Genomic DNA, 17,641 nt, shown 5'->3' on the forward strand with positions numbered 1-17,641 from the left:
CAGTGCTATCCTTAGAAAGGTTTTTTTTGTTGTCCCCACTTTGGCTTCCTAACAGCCTGCTCAGTCCTTAGCCTGTGTGACTGTACGATCCCATCTTACCACATGAGCCTTTCAATCTCCTCACTTCCATCTATTCCTTCTCTGCCGATTACTGAGCATCCTCCAGACTCCAGACTTAGCACGTCACTGTGTCATCTGGTCCTGTCAACTACAGCGGCATGTAAGCCGTATTTCATATCTTCCAAACCCTAACTCCAACCATAAAATCCTCCTAAAGAACCAAGGAAGACCACCAACTGCACTGCAGTCTGAGGGAAGCACCCAGAGCTCTGTGGTCTAGTGGTTGCCTAGCATGAACAAAGCCCTGAATGGAGGATACCAGAACTGAAAACAAACAAACAAACAAACAAAAAAGCAGCTGAGTTGAATCCTTTTATCTAAGTTCAAAGTTCAGTAGGTGTTCTTCAAAGAAAAGTTTCAGACACTCTCAGTGTGGCATTTATTGGAAACGGGATGCATACATCAATGAAGATCAGAGTAAGCAACGTTTGACATACTATCCCAATATCTATGCTATCTTCTTACATAACAATAAATCCCAAGATGCCCCTGACTCCAGTATCAAAGGGCGAGCTTTAATAGTCTAGAAATATCTCTATATAAATATAAATCATAGCATCTAAAATAACCGTCGTTTTAAGTTGGGTTGAAAAGTCCTGGGAAATCTCTTAAAATAATAAGTACTTCAGGCAGCTGTGGGGGCTAGAAGGGCTGGGCTGTAGCTCAGTGGTGGGATCCCTTCCCAGCATGAAGGACGCCAAAGTTCCATCTCCGGTGCCGCAAAAGATTAATAACAAAAGCTTGAAGCTAAATGTCACAAAGCTCAGACAGGGGGAAATCCTCTACTGTGAGGCACATAAAGGAGCTGAAACTTGGGGCAGAAAACTCAGCCGCCCTGCATTTCCAACCCGGCTGAGAGTTGGCGCTCACGGATGTGAGGCTCAGTGCTGAAAGCAGGCCATCTTGCCTGGTGCATAATGGCAAAGCTCTCCTTCAGGAGCAGGGATTAGCTGAGACATTTCTGAAACTTGTACTCATCTCTCTCCCCTGCCATGCTTGCTCTTTCTCCCAAACTGAGAAAAACGGAAAGAGTGTCACTTAAAAACAAAAACAAAAATCTGATTTGCTGAGGATGGGGTGCACCATTTTGCTTGCTTCGGCATGAGGGGCACTGGCCAAAGTTCCTCTTTCCCAGCCTCCCTCGCCTCCTGTACCAGCAGCAGCTTCAGGGGTCTTTGGTTCTTCAAAGCTTCTCATTGCACAAGGTCTGTGTGGCTTCACTGTTCTCAAACAGCTTTTACTTCCACTGTCACATGGTTCCCCCAACCCTGTGAGGTAGGAAGGCAGGGGTTGTGACCCACGGCTGAAAGCTAAGGAGCTGGGGACTCAGAGTTAGGTCCCTTGATGACATCTACACTGTTGTTGTACACTGTTGGCCAACAGCAGAATCAAAACTAAAGCACAAATCCAGCTCCTGAGTCTCCCTGCTGTCTTTCTGAGATCAGGATAGGGGCAAGACCCCCGCCCCCATCACACGCCATCCTGCTTTCGAGGGTCTCAGGCAGCACCGTTGAGAACTGGGTGAGTCCGCATTCGATAGATGATGACTGCAGTGGCCGGGCACAGAAACAAGGAGGTCATGATGACAATGGTAGCCAGGATGATGAGGACTATAGCCCAGATATCCAGGATGTGCTTGGGAAGCAGGGCATCCACAGGGGATTGGGTGGTAGCATCCATGTTGGACCTGAAATGGACAGGAAAGGAAGTCAGTTATGCGCACCCTCTCACTGCCTCCCTCCTAGGAATCAGACTTGCTGGGGTCCCTAGTGGTGATGATGGTTTCATGTGCTGAGGCACATTACCTAGCAAGTGCAAAACACTTTTTTTTTTTAAAGATTTATTTATTTATTATATGTAAGTACACTGTAGCTGTCTTCAGACACTCCAGAAGAGGGCTTAAGATCTCGTTAAGGATGGTTGTGAGCCACCATGTGGTTGCTGGGATTTGAACTCAGGACCTTCGGAAGAGCAGTCGGGTGCTCTTACCTGCTGAGCCATCTCACCAGCCCGCAAAACACTTTTTTAATCTTTATTTTTATTACGTGTGTGTGGTTGTGCACTCGCACACAAGTGCACATTCCTGTACTCATATGAGCATGTCTACAGAGACCAAAAGGGGCTATCAGGTTCCCTGCAGCTGGCATTATAATTAGTTATGGGCTGCCTGACCTGTGTGCTGTGTCCTCTGCAAGAGCAGCAAGTGCTCTTAACCACAGAGCCACTCTCCTGTCCCTATTGCAAGACACTTTATGTCTATTAACTCATTCTACCCTCACATCAACCACCAACCCAATGAGGAAGGGATGGGTTTTTTTTTTCCCCATTAATTTATTTACTTATTCATTTTACTTCCCGATTGATGGCCCCTTCTTGGTCCTCCCCTTCCCGCACCCCCACCCTTCATCCCCCTCCCCTTCTCTCCTGAGAGGGTTACCTGCACCCCACATACCCACCCACCCTGGTGCATCAAGTCTCTGCAGGATTAGGTGCATCCTCTCTTGGGTTTTTTTTTTTTTTTTAATACATGGCCATGTTTTGTTTTTTTTTTTTAATTGGACAAGAAATAGAAAAGAAAGCCCCTATAGTGGGCCCTATTCAAGGCATCTTCTTGTCCCACAGGTTAAGGAAGACAAGGTGTTTGGTAAAATCCAGGTGACACGAGGATTTGTATACTGTGATGGGCCCCTCACAGCCTCCATACTGACAGAACGTAGTGTGCTATGCTCTGGATCCCTGGGGCAGAAAAAGCAGCACTTTCATTCCTGCTTCTGGAATCGTTGACAGCCACATGGTAACAGAGAAACACAAGCAAGGAAGACGGTACACCTGGCACTGTGGTAAAGATGGCCAACTGCACATCTGTAATCATTCTCACCAGCCCCACTCTACCAGACTACAACTTGGTTTCTGGGTTAGGGTCTCTCACTGGGACCTAGGGCTTTCAGACTCAGCTTGACAAGCCAGCTAGCAAGCTCCAGGGATCTGCCTGCCTCTGGCTCCCTGGCTTTGAGATGACAAGCATGAACCACCACACCCAGCTTTTACACGGATACTGGGGATTGGACTCGGGTCCTTCTGTTTGTGGCAAGCATTCTACCAAATGAGGCAGCTCCCTGGCTCTCCAGATAAGACAACTCCCCCTTTCCCAAAGATAGTCTTCCTACGTACTTCCTCCTGTGAGTTTGTTGGAATATCCACCTAAGCACAGGAATGGAGATTTAACTTAGGGGTGGCATAGCAAATCTTCATAGCCACATATGGGGATATGCAAATGATCCAGACTGGTCCACCAAATTCTTCTCCAGTACTTTTATGCCCAAGCTCTTGGAAAAGGGCCAGGGTGGCTACACTGAAAGGCTGTATATCTGGAAAGGGCGGGACTGCTTTGTTCACAGAAAAGCATCTGTCTTGAGTTAAACACAGGTAGAGCCTAGGCGGTAATCACCTGACCACCCTGACAGTGAGTGCCTGAACCTGCCAGTCTAACGCCATCGGCAACCCCAGACACGCCAAGCATACGAGCCAATAATGTCTAGATTCTGCTTAAACCAAAGTCCATTTGGTATCCTTTTCAGTTTTTTGAAAAAAAAAAAAAAGTTCAACATCCCTATACCAGTACTTGAGAAGATAAAGCAAAAAAAAAACAAAACCAACCTACCATATGACCCAGCTCTACCACTCCAGGGCATATGTACCAAGCACTCTGAATCCAACCACAAAGATTCTTGCACATCATCCATGTTTGTTGCTGTGCCATACTTACAATAACAAGGAAATGGCCCCAGCTTAAATGTCAATCATCTAATAAATGATTAATAATTACACAGTGCATATGCACATTGGAATTGCATTCAATGATTTCAAAACAAACAAAATTATGGTATGTGCTGGAATAAATGTGAAACCAGAAGATATTACACTAAGTGGATTAACCAAGGCTCAGAAAGGCGTCGTATGTTCTCAGTATACATTTTCTCAGTATAAAGATCTTAGCTTCCAATTTTCATACATTAGCATGTATGTGGAAGTATGTATATGTAGAAAACCAAAAAGGAAGCTGTGGAAGGGGTAAAAAGAGGCTCTAGGGCTGGAGAGATGGCTGAGTGGTTAAGAGCACCGACTGCTCTTCCCGAGGTCCTGAGTTCAAATCCCAGCAACCACATGGTGACTCACAACCACCTATAATGAGATTTGATGCCCTCATCTGGTGCTACAGTGTACTTACATATAATAAATAAATCTTAAAAAAAAAAAAAAGAGGCTCTAAGGGTGAAGATGATGATAGAACACATTAACTGTTAGCCCTGTGATATGAAAGCAGAAAGAGGAATGCTGGGGGTGAAATGTCAGTGTTTAGGCAGAAAGGGAGCCAGTGAGTGACACAGAGTGGGAAGACCATCCCACTCACATTTCCCTTCCGTAACCACTGGCTTTTCATTCCTAATGCCTTTAACAGTGGTCCCTGTTAGCACTCTAAGGTTCTACGTACCCATGATGCCAGGACCGGTACAGTCCCCAACATAGACGTGCAGGCATGCTTCTGCCATAGCATTACAATAAGATTAAATGAGGAATATCCATATGCTAGGGTTTAGACATAGGTTGAGTGTGTCCTCCAAGGATCCCTGTGTTAATCTAATCTCCATTTCAAGATACCCAGAGGGCGGGAAGTTAATCCAGCTATGGTGTTTTGATGTGGAACCCTTGAAAGTGAGACTGACCCAAGAGGAACTCGAGTTTGAGGCCAGCCTAAGTTACACAGAGACATCATCTGAGGGGGGTGGGAGGAAGTGGGAGAGGGGGAAAGGGGAAGGGGGTAGAGAGATAAGGAAGGAGAGGAAGAAATAGTCTGATACTGGCAAACTCTGAAGTATTTTTTAAGATTTGCATTTTTATTTTATGTGTATGAGTGTTTTGTCTGTGTTTTTTGTAAATTGAGTAGTTAGGAAAGTAAGAACATGGACATGGAGAGTGTCTGTGAGAGAATCAACCCAAAGAAAGGGTTAACTGTGGTCACCTTTTGGTAGAGTTCATCAGCAATACAAGATGCTTTTGTTTTTCATTTTTATGTGCTATTAGGCCATTTGAATTTTCTGAACATGAGCATGTATTGTAATCTCTTTATCTTGACTGAATAGAGGGAAAATAGAATTGGAGGGGAAGTTCTTTATCATTGGAAAAGGATAACTACATGTATGATTTTTAAATGAAATTAAGATATGAGACTAGATCAGGAATCACCAAATGTTATACACTACGGACAGTAAGAATGACCTTGGAGTACAACAACACTGCTTTCTGGGCCTTAACCCTGACTTACTGCGAGAATCAAGAATGTCTGGGAGACAGCAAGTCCTGTCACCCAGCCGACCTGAATACACAGCCAGGTTTAAGAGGCCCAGGACTCAACAGGCTCCAGGACCTCAGACCTTTTCTAGCAGTAGGATTTAAGAACTGGTGCCTGGGTGCACTGTAGCCAGACACTCCTCAGATCTGACGATGGGCAGCCTCTGGCAAGGGGCCCAGTACCAAGACTGTCAGGATGGGGCCTGCCGAGAAGGGAGAAGCACAGGCTACTTGACTCAGCCATTAGATGGAGTCACAGAAGCCTGAGTCACAGGAGACATATACTGCTCAAGACGCACGGGGGCGGAAGAAATGGCTCTGTGGTCTCCTGATTGCATCAACAGCTAGCCTGCCTTAGGCCAGAGGAAGCCCACAGAAGTCTTCCAGTAAACCCGTTAACATCAAACAGTCTCTGGAACATCAAATGCCAGGAATACAACTTCCCTGGCTGGCTTTTCCTAAGCCAAATCTGTCACTTACAGTCAAGCAGGCTTCAGGGCTAATCCACAGCAGGAAATTGTGGAATACCAAAGCTGGAGTTGGTCCTGTTTCACAGAGGGCGTGAAGTAGGAGGTCTTCAGCACTTTCCCTCCTACCCTTTCTGAAGTGAGCATTAAAGCCTACCCCATGGAAAAGAATTCATACCTGGTACTGTTCACTCAGTCAAACACATAATTTAACCATACCACTGCTCCTGAAAGACTAAGCAAATACGTAAATAAGCTTTTTTTTACATTTATTTTTATTAACCTGGATCCAAGGCCATACAGTACTACTCTGGTGTAAATGAAATTATGGGTTTTGTGTATGGCAAGTACATGGATACACATACATGTATATGTGGGGGCAGTGCACATGAGCCTTCATGTGTGCACGTAGAGGCAAGAGGCCATGTCCTATGCCATCCTCTATCTGTCTCCACATTACTTTTATGAAACAAATTCTCTCACTAAAACTGGAGCTCACAATTCTGACTAGACTGTCTGGCCAGCAAGCTCCCAGCTCCTCCTGTATCCACCTCCTGGCTCTGGGATTACAGGCACTCGATGCCACACCCAAAGTTTTTTACCTGGGCGCTAGGGATCTGAACCCAGACCCTCATGCTTTTGTAGCAAATACTTAACCAATGAACCATCTCCCCACACAAATGAGACTGTTTTTAAAACTCTAAGTGTGGGCTGGGGACAGAGCTCAGCTGAGGTGCTTATCTTGCATGAACAAAGCCCTGTTTGATCCCAGCACTGCATAAACTGGGCACAGAGGAGACTGCCTGTAACCAAACACTAGGGAGGTAGAGAGATGGGAGGATCAGGAGTTCTGGGTCATCCTATGCAACAAGTGTTAAAAGCCAGCTTGGATTACAGGAAACACTATCTCAAAACAAAAACAAAGAAACAGAACAAAAGGAAAACTGAAGTGTGGAAACAGATCAGAGAAAATGCTTCTGTAAAAGACAGAAAAAAAGGATAGGCAACTTAGTTCCTGCCCCTCAGCTGCAGGGTTGAATCAATAGCCTGGATGGCCTCGAGACCCTAAACAACAGAGGTTCCCATTCCCTTATCAGGCACAGTATAAATTAAGAGTAACACTAAAACAGAACACAAAATTTACATGATCTAAAATTAAAGCTTTTCCCCTTCTATTAAAAACTCTGCCATGTTCTTCCTGAGCCTCTGTTGGAGAACTGTAAGGCACCACACGGGAAGGGGTCAGGGTACATTTCAGTCTTCTCTGTCCTTGAGCGTGGGAGCCTTCAGCGGCCTGTTTCTCCCTGGGTAACAGGCTCTAAATACAATAAAAGAAAATGTTTTCCCCTGGAAAAGAGCTAAACAGGTCACGCTCAGCGTCCTTAAGTGCATGCTAGAAAAACTTGAAGAAAAGCAGGCCCTCAGCCTCTGTGGCTGGCTTCTGTCTGACCTCACTTTAACATCTGGGTGCACTGGTTCCTTATGACTACAGAAAAATGTGTATCTTGGCACATCTAATGAATAGTAATAGATCAATTTCCTTATCACCTACTTTACAGACAAACAGCTTGTAACTTCTGATTAATGGTTCTCGTTGGAATTCATCCCAAACCATTTACGTCATAAATGTAATCCTACAATTGATAAAAATGTGAAGTTTCTATGACTACACACAGTAAACAGCAGTCAGTCTCAACTGTTGTTACTTTGAACTAGCAAACTTGATTTACCTCATGAACGAACAAACGAACGATAAACTTCAACATGCATTCCAGCACTGTGCACTCAAGAAATGGCATTAACCACCAGGCATAGCTGCACCTGCGATACCAGCACTCGGAAGATAGAGGCTGGAAAAAAATTCAGCCTAGGATACAATGTTTCAGAAACCCGGGAAGGGGGTGAAACAGGCGAGGGTGGGAATCAGTGCTGATTGGGACTCTGCACAACACCCCTCTTCTGATAACGCACCTGGTAGCCTGAGACCCCTACCTGCCCTCCCCGTGCACACACCCTTCTCCAGCAATGAACCTGACAACCTATGTTCAACCTCCGACTCCTACCTGCATCAAGCTACACACACAATGGACAGCGGAGTAAGTTTCTCTTTTCTTTAGCAACCATCGCATTTGGACAATTTGCATCTAAACATATTCCCAACACACCCCGGTAAGAATACAGAAGGGCTGACCTAACCTGGACTGGTTTGGGTACATGTTCAGTCCTCTGCATCTGTGTCCAGTGTGCTGCTAAGCCCGTATATTGGATTTTCGCTCCTAACAGTGTGCTTCTAGTATTTTCATTTGGTTCTATAAGAAAATCGAGTATGCTCTTCTCTTTCATGTTCTCTGGCAAACTTACAATCTTGAATTTAAAAGAACTTAGTAGAGAGTATTGTTAGTATGTTTTGTGGAGCCCAGGCTGGCCTGGAGTGCAGGCAGGCAAAACCAGTCTTGAATACCTGCCTTTGTCTCCCAAGTGCTTGCTGACAGGCATGCTGCCACGCCTGGGACGGCTGTTTATTTTCTGTTGTGTTGCTAGCTTCGTTCTTGCTAGACCATCTTTTTGTCTTTCTGGCCATTTTGGTTTTAGGTTGGACATTTAAGCTCACCACGTTTGACGTTCTTGCCCCAAGAAGATGCGTTTGTTTGGGCCAGCTACCTGGAGATGCTTGAAATCCAGATGAACAGGAATTTGATTTTAGGAACTATTCTAACTCACAGAGGCCATGATGTCTGGGAGGCCTGCTGGACTCCCAGTTCACTCCTAGCCCCAAGGGCTCGGGTTCCAGTCCCAGGGCCCCCTGTCTGTCTAGGCAGTCTTGGCTCCGCCCTGGCCCTGGCTCCCTGCTCCCTTTCCCTCCCACTCTGCCAAAAGCACTTCTCGGCCTCCACGTTCCATGAGGGAAAGTGTGGCCCTAATGCCAAGCTCACCTTTGATCTCTGCTCTTTCCTGGACAGTCTCCTGGTAACTCCTGATTTTGTTCATTTAGTGCCTCTGAGCTGATTTTCCCCTGCCTTTCTAGGTGGGTTTAGAAAAGATTGTTTGCTCATCAGAACCGGAACTCTTGACGGTTTTAGGTTATACATCCCTTGGAGGTTTCTGGCCAAAAGCAGTAAGAACTTACCCTGCACTGGGAAGAGAGTGCTGGGACCAACCTAGGCCAGCTTGTACAATGGGTCACACTGCATGGGTTTGTTCGCTGGGCTGTCTGGATTCTGGAAGTAGCTTTAGTGTAGTGCAGGGGACAGAAGTGGGGACCAACAAGGGGACTCTGCTAACATCTAAGTGTGTTTATACTAATTGCATACTCTGGAACCAGAGAAACAACCTCAGGATGAGTCTGGGGACCCACTGAACCTACTGTGAGTCAGACATCAGACAAAGCTCCATTAATCACCTGACCTCCATAAGCCCCTACTTTAACTGAATGGTCACAATGCTTCCTGGGGTCTCCTGGAATTACTGTTAATTCTGAACCAAGATTCAATAGACCCCAGATTACTTCCTTTCCCCCAGTAAAAGGTCATAGGCCCTTCTGGGGAAGGACCAGAGAAAGGCTAACAATAAAACTTTTAGGTGTCTTAGCAAAGTCCTTCTTCATACTTGTGAGTTTTAAGATCCCTGCCTGGTTAACTTCTCTGGTTTCCACTGCAGGAAACAAATATATCCAGTGTAGAATTTTGTGAAGCTTTTGTTAATGTATGGGCCAAGGCTAGATAAAACTCAATGTTTGCATTCGCTAAGCAAATGCAAACACTATATAAACTTGCCACAGTGTTTTTTTAAACAAATACAACTTGGTATATAAGTACAAGTTTTACGATTGTGTGTTTGAGAAGTCTGAAGGGAAGACTCACTTCTCTATACTTGTTGGAGGTAAAAAAGTCACAGTGGCCAATTGAGTTATCTCAGAGACAGCATTTAAAAATATGCTTTGTATTCTATCTATGGTGGTCTACCTAGGTACCGCATTTGTGCCTGGTGTCTGCGGAGGTCAGAAGAGGGCATTAGATCCCCTCAAACTAAAGTTAGATTTCACTATGGGATACCCCCGGTGAAGCAATAGTGGCACCTTTATCTTGGGGGTAACCAACAGTGTCTAATTGGACTTAAGAACTACTCAAAAGGAAGAAATTCGTGCCTGGTACTGTAAATTTAGCCAACTATAGACTAGAGAGATCTCTATTCTCTAATTTAGTGTATCAGTTCATACAGTAAAGCCCTAGAGATCCTATGAAGATAAATAAAATGAGGTGCATTATAAGGAATCTGATGGGCTGGAGAGATGGCTCAGCAGTTAAGAGCTCTGACCGCTCTTCCAGAGGTCCTGAGTTCAATTCCCAGCAACCACAGGGTGGCTCACAACCATCTGTAATGGGATCCGATGCCCTCTTCTGGTGTGACTGAAGGTAGCTAAACTGCATTCATATAAATGAAATAAATAAATCTTTTTTTTTTTTTTAAAGAATCTGATGAAATTTTTAAAAAGAGTTTTCTTCAAATGAGAAACAACTGACTGATTGCCAACTCTGCCACAGAAACAACAACACTTAAAAACAGAATGAGTCTTTAAGTAGGTGGGAAAAAAAAAAAAAAACTCCTAAGGATTATGGTGAAACAGGATATTTCCAGACAAAGATACAGAAATAAAATATTCAACAGCAGTAACGAACAGCAAAAGAAACCAAAGTAATGTACTTTGATTTTCTGACACTGTCTCGGAAAGAAAACAAGAAAGCAATGTCAGATGTGGCTTAATCAAAGATAAATGTCATCCTCAGAGTAGCCATTAAGAAAATAATAAAAGTGTATTGGGGGAGGGGAGTGCAGAAAGAACTTTGTTTTTCCCTTTCCCAGACAGTGTTAGAAAATCAAAGAGCAGACTTCCAGGCAAAAATCAGGGTGGCAAATCCTATAAGGATAAATTCATAGAATGGGAAGTTACAACACAGCTCTCTCAATCAATGAGAAAGCAAAGGAATTTTTAAATAACTATGGACACAGATGTCTTAAGTTAAATGACTTTCTATAATACATTAGCTCAAACAGGAAAATAAGGTACTGTTCAGCTGCAGAATGCCTGCTTGACATGCATTGAGCCTAGGTTTCATCCCAAACACACCAAGAAAGGGGAGGAGATTGGAAGGAAGAGGGAAGAAGAAAGAGGGAAAGGCAGGAAGGAAAGGGAAAATAACTGAATAATTACATTAGAACACAAGAAAACACAATATATACAACTATAAATAAGATGTTGCTACAAGGTAATTGTCCCATAGAGAATTCTAAGTTGATCTCCATGAATTCTATCTGCTAATAGTATTCCGATTACGCAGCAATGTGACCTAAGGTTCCATCAGCATCACTGATGTGTGCAATTCTGTCCTTGCTATTTCAGCCCTCTGGCTCTAGTCCCAGATGCAAATAAAGTTAATAAAGACAATAAATAGGTAAACCTAAAAGGTTATTCATTCTCATTTAAGTAAGGCTCTTGAGGACTCAGGGTTTATAAGATATCCTGGTGAGCCTGATACAGTCAATAGGCAGCTCTTTAAAAAGAAGGTTTAGGAAAATGGGCAGGAGGAGGCTTTCCTCTAGGGTCAATGATCTCTCCAGCCATGGACAGCTGGCTAAGTCTTCAGTACCAGGCAAGAATTCCTTCCTATTGAGTGGTTCTGAAGTCCAAGTAGAACCCACTGGCTAGCCCAAGATAAAGGTGTCACTATTGCATCTCTGGGAGTATCTTTTTTTTAAGATTCATTTAATTTTATGTGTATGTATGAGTACCTCATGCATGCCAGATGCCCACAGCCACCAGAAGAGAGAGTATCAGATCTTGGAGGTTCTGGGAGCAAAACTCAGGTCCTCTAGAAGAGCATCAAGAACCCTTAACTGCTGAGCCATCTCGCCAACACACATCTTCCCTTGGGGACATTGTGCCATACTGGTCACTGTTATGGTTCATGGAATTTATAGCTAGGTCGGATTATTAATTGCTTTTCTCTCTTGACAGCTTGCAGAGCACCTTCAAGTCCTATGAGAGCTAGGGTCTTATCTTCAAGTTCTGAGAGATGATCAAGGGCAATGACCATAGCCTATATTGTTTTCAGAGTCTACTGGATTCCCCTGACCAACAACTCTGCTATTTTCCTAAACCAATGCAATGTCTGCCTGTACTCTGAATACTAATCCTTATACACCGAGATAAGTATAACTTGCATCCTCATCAAAGAAGCTGCTTTCTGCAAAAGGGAAGTATGACAGAGATCCACAGCTGGCTAAAAAGGAAGAGACTAGGTGACCACAGTGTCCCCAGCCTCCACTGATCCACAGTGCATCCCCTACACCTAAACTCAGCAAAGAGTGCAGAGGGAGTAGAAAGATTGTTGCCAGATTCAGGATTACTCTGCCGTAAGGCACCATGAATTTCTATAGTGCAAGGCCACCTAAGACAGCTTGGAGTCCTGACCTATTGAAGCTGAGATAAAAAGCTTGTTACTTTCAACACCAAGTTGGTGATAATCTGTTAGAAATCAATAGAAAAACCAATATGGTTCTCTAGAGATGAAATGAATGGGTTCTAGATATGTGTGCAGACTTTAGAAAGCACGCAGTGTAAAACATGGAACCTACCATTCACTTCACACGGGGTGAATGATGACCAAAGAAATGAAGGGAGACAGACCTGGTGGATCATGCTGTAATCCCAGCAATCAGGAGCAGAACCAAAAAAGATTACCAAAGGTCCAAGCCAGCTTGGTCTATATAGCAAGTTCCAGTTCCGGGATAGCCAGGGCTACAATAGCAAAGCACAGTCTCAAAAAACAAAACAACAACAAAAGGTGTAATCACATGGGCTTTTAATTTCAGCACTCAGTAGGCAGATGTACACAGAACTCTAAGTTCAAGGCCAATGGGGTCTGGAGAGCAAGAGAGAGAGAGATCGAGAGAGAGAAACAGAGAAAGAGAGAGAGACAAAGACAGACAGAGACAGACAGAGAGCACAGAGGAATTCAAAACAAATTACTGGAAACTGGGAGGCCAGGTTGTCTCAGTTCCCTCTAACTTGTGGTGTGACTGGGGCAAGTTATTTCCTTTATTTTTAAATTGTCTACTTTTATTTTTAATGGTTTATTTATTTTTATTTTATGTGCATTAGTGCTTTGCTTGCATGTATGTGTGTGTGAGGGTCTTGGATCCCCTGGAGCTGGAGCTACAGGCAGTTGTGAGCTGCCAGTAGGTACTGGGAATTGAACTCATGTTCCCTGGAAGAGCAGCCAGTGCTCTTAAAACTGAACCATCTTTTCAGCTCCCATTCCTCCACCTTTTTTTTTTTTTTTTTTTTTTTTTTTTTGAGACAGTCGCTCTGTGTAGCCCTGGCTGTCCTGGAACTCACTCTGTAGACCAAACTAACCTCAAACTCCCAGTGATCTGCCTGCCTCTGCCTCCAGAGTGCTGGGGTTATAGGTGTGTGTTACCTGTCCCTCTGCCATCTTTTTTTAAGATGGGAGCTGGGGATCCTCAAGAGCAGAGGCTGCTGGAGACCGTGGTGGTTGAGCAACCTGAGATAGACAAGGAAAGAGCCTGACTACTGTGTTACCAGGCCGGCCTCAACTCAGAGTCCGCCAGCCTCTCTCCCTCCTGAGTGCTCACGTTAAGGGTGCATGACACCACGACCTTTCTTTGTTTTTGTTTTTTTAAACATATTTAACTAAAATAGAATTACATTACTTTCCCCCTCATTTTCTTCCACACAGCCCCTTCCAGCTAGTTACACGTACTTGAATCCCTCCCATGTCCCCCACTTTCAAGTTGATAGCCTTTTTCTTTTATTATCATTACTATATCTTTAATTGTTACATACATACATGTATATATATATATATATATATATCTTTATTGTTACATATGTGTGTATATATGTGTGTATATATATGTGTATGTATGTGTGTACACATACATACACATATACATACATATATACATATATATATATACACATACACACACACACACATATATATATATATATATATATACACACATATATACATAGTGAAATATTAAAAGAATCAATCCACACTTTGCCAGCAGTGCACCGGCAGGTAGGCCGGCCACAGCCTATTCTCATCTCGTCAGACTCTGACCCAGAGCTCCAAAATCCCTCCACCTGACTCGCTAAGTTCCCACCCTTCCAAATTCCCATGGCCTTGTGGGGTGCACTTCTCGCAAACCCATGCTTTGCCATCATACCTTTCTCTCTGGAACCCAGTTGAGTCACCTCCTGAAGGAAAACAGCACACAAACTCAGTTCAGAATTAACAGGTAACACAATCACTGGGCGCAGCAACTAGCACCCTAATTTGTAAGGCATTCTAAGTTAAATCCTCCAGTAGCAGATCCACCACCTGAACCGGGGGTCTCCACTACCTGCATTTTGACCTCCACCTGTCTCCTGTCCAAAAGCAAGACCTCTTCTCCTGCCTCCCCACACCCTCTCCCACCGGAAGTCCTGCCTACTCCTCGCCCAGGGATTGGTTCCTAGAAATCTTTATTCATTAGGAGAAGGTTCACAGGAAGTCACCAGAGTACGTGATTCACTCCGTGTGTGTGTGTGTGTGTGTGTGTGTGTGTGTGTGTGTGTGTACACAAATATGCATAAATGCAACCTACTGAGTCTGTCTTTGTTGTTGGTTTCAAGGCTGACCACTCTGCTTCCTTGGACCAGCAATGATGGACTCACCCCAGGAGAGGCAAACCCTCCTACTCCAATAGTCAATAGTTGCCTGAAGTTCTTTGCCTAGAGGTGGGACCCCTCCAACTTTCCTGCCTTCCACATAACATGTCCATTGATACTGGCATTGATCTGTTCTTAATGGTACAGTGGGTTTTTCTGTTGTTGTTTTTGGTTTTGGGGTTTTTTTTTTTTCCTGCAACCCTTCTTTATGTAGCTCTAGCTGTCCTCAAACTAGCTCTTAGACCAGGCTGTCCTGGAACTCACAAAGATGCAACTGTCTCTGCCTCCCAAGTACTGGTATTAAAGGCATGCATTGTTACCACCACCATGAAGACTGTGGTGGCTGGAATGATGTCCCCTAATGTATTTCAATGCCCAGTTCCCTGTTGGTGGCCTGTTGAGGAAGGATTAAGAAGTGTAGGAGGTGTGTCACTGGAGGTGGGCTTTGGGATTTCAAAAGCCTGTGCCTGGCCCAGTCTCAATCTGACTGCCTCCATCTTGCAGATAAGATGTAAACTCTCAGCTACTGCTCTAGCATCCTTCCTTCCTGCCTGCCTGCCTGCCTGCCTGCCTGCCTGCCTGCCTGCCTGCCTGCCTGCCCGCCATCACTCTCTCCACCAAGATGGTCATGAATTTACCCTCTGAAACTGTAAGCAAGGCTCCAGTTAAATGCTTTCTTTTATAAGTTGCCTTGGTCATGGTGTCTCTTCACAGCAATAGAACAATGACTAAGACAGACAGAGCCTACTTCCTAGAATTCTGACTCTTACAATATTTCCTCCTAATGTTCCCTGTAGGCACTGTGATGCAGACATACCCATCAATTTTCTTAACCTCACTTTCCAGCTGTGTAAAAGCATCTGGAAGTTGGCTAAGGCAAGCTGCCTAAGGTATAGAGCCCCAGAGGTGTCACAGATGGGAAGGAAGGTGGCTTACTAGGAACAAATATGCATATACCACAAACAAAACAAAAGAAATGCTGGGTCAGAACCCCTGGTGTTTGTGGTCCCATACTGGGCTTAGGGCCCAAATACAAATCTACTAAAGTTACTTATTCTTCACTGAGAATAAGAACATCGGAGAAGAGAGGAGAGACAAGAGAATTCTTGCTTGAGTGAGAGACTGTTCCAAGGGCACAGGGAGGTAGGGAAGAGTCGGTGACTACATAGACAAGGCACTAGGAGAAGAGCAGACACTCGCCTGGGCTTCAGCTCTGGCCTAGCACAGCTTCTCTGACACAGAACATCCTCTCTACTCGGTAGACACTGAATAAACACTTTGAACTCAACAAAGCCGGAAGATCTTCTGTTTAGATGGAGCTATGGGAACTCTTCCAAGTGCAAGGAGTACTTTAAAAACCAAAGAATGTAGGACCTTTTGCTCCACTCATGAGACTGCAGAGGGGCGCTAAAACCCAGGCTCTGAGGCCAGGCAGCTTTGCTGAAATGTGGGCCCAGCACTTTCTGGCCAAGCAACCTTAAGTAAGCTAATTGAACTTCCTCATCTCCTGTTTACTCGGCTAAAAACAAAACCAAATATGGGGGAAACTTAATCTGCCTCAGGATTAAGAGAATTTATCTGAGATAATCGCACACAGCACACAACACTGTTCTCACAGAGTAAGTGCTCTACAAATATTAATTCTTATCATGATTGGAAATTCCTGTCCGTGAAGAACCATTAACCTAAGCAAACTCCCTCCCCTCCTCCCAGACTTGCAGAGAACTTCTACTTTATGAACAAGGATGACAAGAGGGTTCTGCAACTCGGACCTAGCCTGCCTCTGAGGTGGGACAGTGGAACAGCGCTGAGAGGAGGTGCTGCCTGGTAGCAGGTTATAAATGAAGTTAGGGGACACCACCTTGGAGGGATTAGGCCAGCCTCACGGTGGGCTCATTAACATAAACCAGGTTATTACATAGCAAGGTCATATGCCACATGCTTGTTAGCATGTTGGTACACACATCTCCCTTTCTCCTTTACCAAGAGTTGAGTGCCACCAAGAGGCCCTTGTCAGAAGTCAGTGTCACATTCTCAAACCCCTGGAACTGTGATGCAAATAAACTTTTTTTTCAACCAAAGCATCCTTGAATATTTTGTTATATCACTATAAAGCCAACTAAGACAGACGACGATCCAAATAATGATTTTTTTTACATCAGCCAGCACAATTAATAAACTGACCTATTTCTCTGGTCCAAGTAGGAAACGGACATAGTCAGCCAGTCAACCTAATTGGATAACTAGTGATGGCGATATGACTAATACTGGAAACCAAGGAATAGGACTAGACACATGGACAAATGAGATAGCTGTTGCTCTCTCAGCAGCAGTTCCACTTGCAGCAGAGTATGACAGAATACTAACGCCTTCCTTGTGATGTGGTGGAAGCCAAATGATCTAGTGAGCATAAACCACCACTGTTGTGGAACCTAAAATGCACAGGTGCTACAGAGGAGTGGTGGAAACATTAAGAGGTGGGACCCAGTGAGAGGTCTTCTGATCCATTGAGTGTCCTGAGGGGACAGAGTCCCCCGACCTCTTCTCTCCCCACTTTCTTAAAATATGTTGTGTTTTATAAAAGAAAGAAAGAAAAGAAAAGAAAAAGAAAAACAGAAAAAGAAAAAGAAAAAGAAAAAGAAAAAGAAAAAGAAAAAGAAAAAGAAAAAGAAAAAGAAAAAGAAAAAGAAAAAGAAAAAGAGCCAGGATGTGTTTGATAGAGTGCGGTATGGTGAGGTGGAAGGGGGTGCCTCTGTGGGCCCATGCTGAGGCATACCTTCCCCCTGAGGTACCAGCCATAGATATAGTATGGAATAGAGTTTATTTAGAGAATAGGGAGTTGAGAAGTGAGGAGAGAGAGACAGAGACAGAGAGAGGAGAAGCTGGCCAGGAACATTTGGAGAGAGGAGGAGGAGGAGGAGGGGCAAGGGGGAAAAGTGACAGGGAGAGAAGGAGCAGAGAGTAAGAG

The 17,641-nt window shown here is 44.3% G+C and overlaps 1 protein-coding gene across 3 annotated transcripts in view; it reads right to left on the reverse strand.

The window, feature by feature from the left end:
- Positions 1-419: 419 nt before the first annotated feature.
- Smim3 (small integral membrane protein 3) overlaps positions 420-17,641 on the reverse strand; it is a 52,977-nt gene continuing 35,755 nt past the window's right edge. For 2 of the 3 annotated variants that reach the window (XM_029547044.1, XM_021214943.1), the window contains one exon: positions 420-1,807. In XM_029547044.1, coding sequence (XP_029402904.1) covers positions 1,618-1,807 — 190 coding nt within the window. In that variant the 3' untranslated portion in view covers positions 420-1,617. Of the gene's footprint in view, positions 1,808-12,569; positions 12,597-17,641 lie in introns of those variants that run through there. The other variant, XM_029547045.1, reaches the window with a different exon arrangement.

Source organism: Mus pahari, chromosome 15 (assembly GCF_900095145.1).
Source record: "Mus pahari chromosome 15, PAHARI_EIJ_v1.1, whole genome shotgun sequence".
In the NCBI taxonomy this organism is placed as follows: Eukaryota; Metazoa; Chordata; class Mammalia; order Rodentia; family Muridae; genus Mus; species Mus pahari.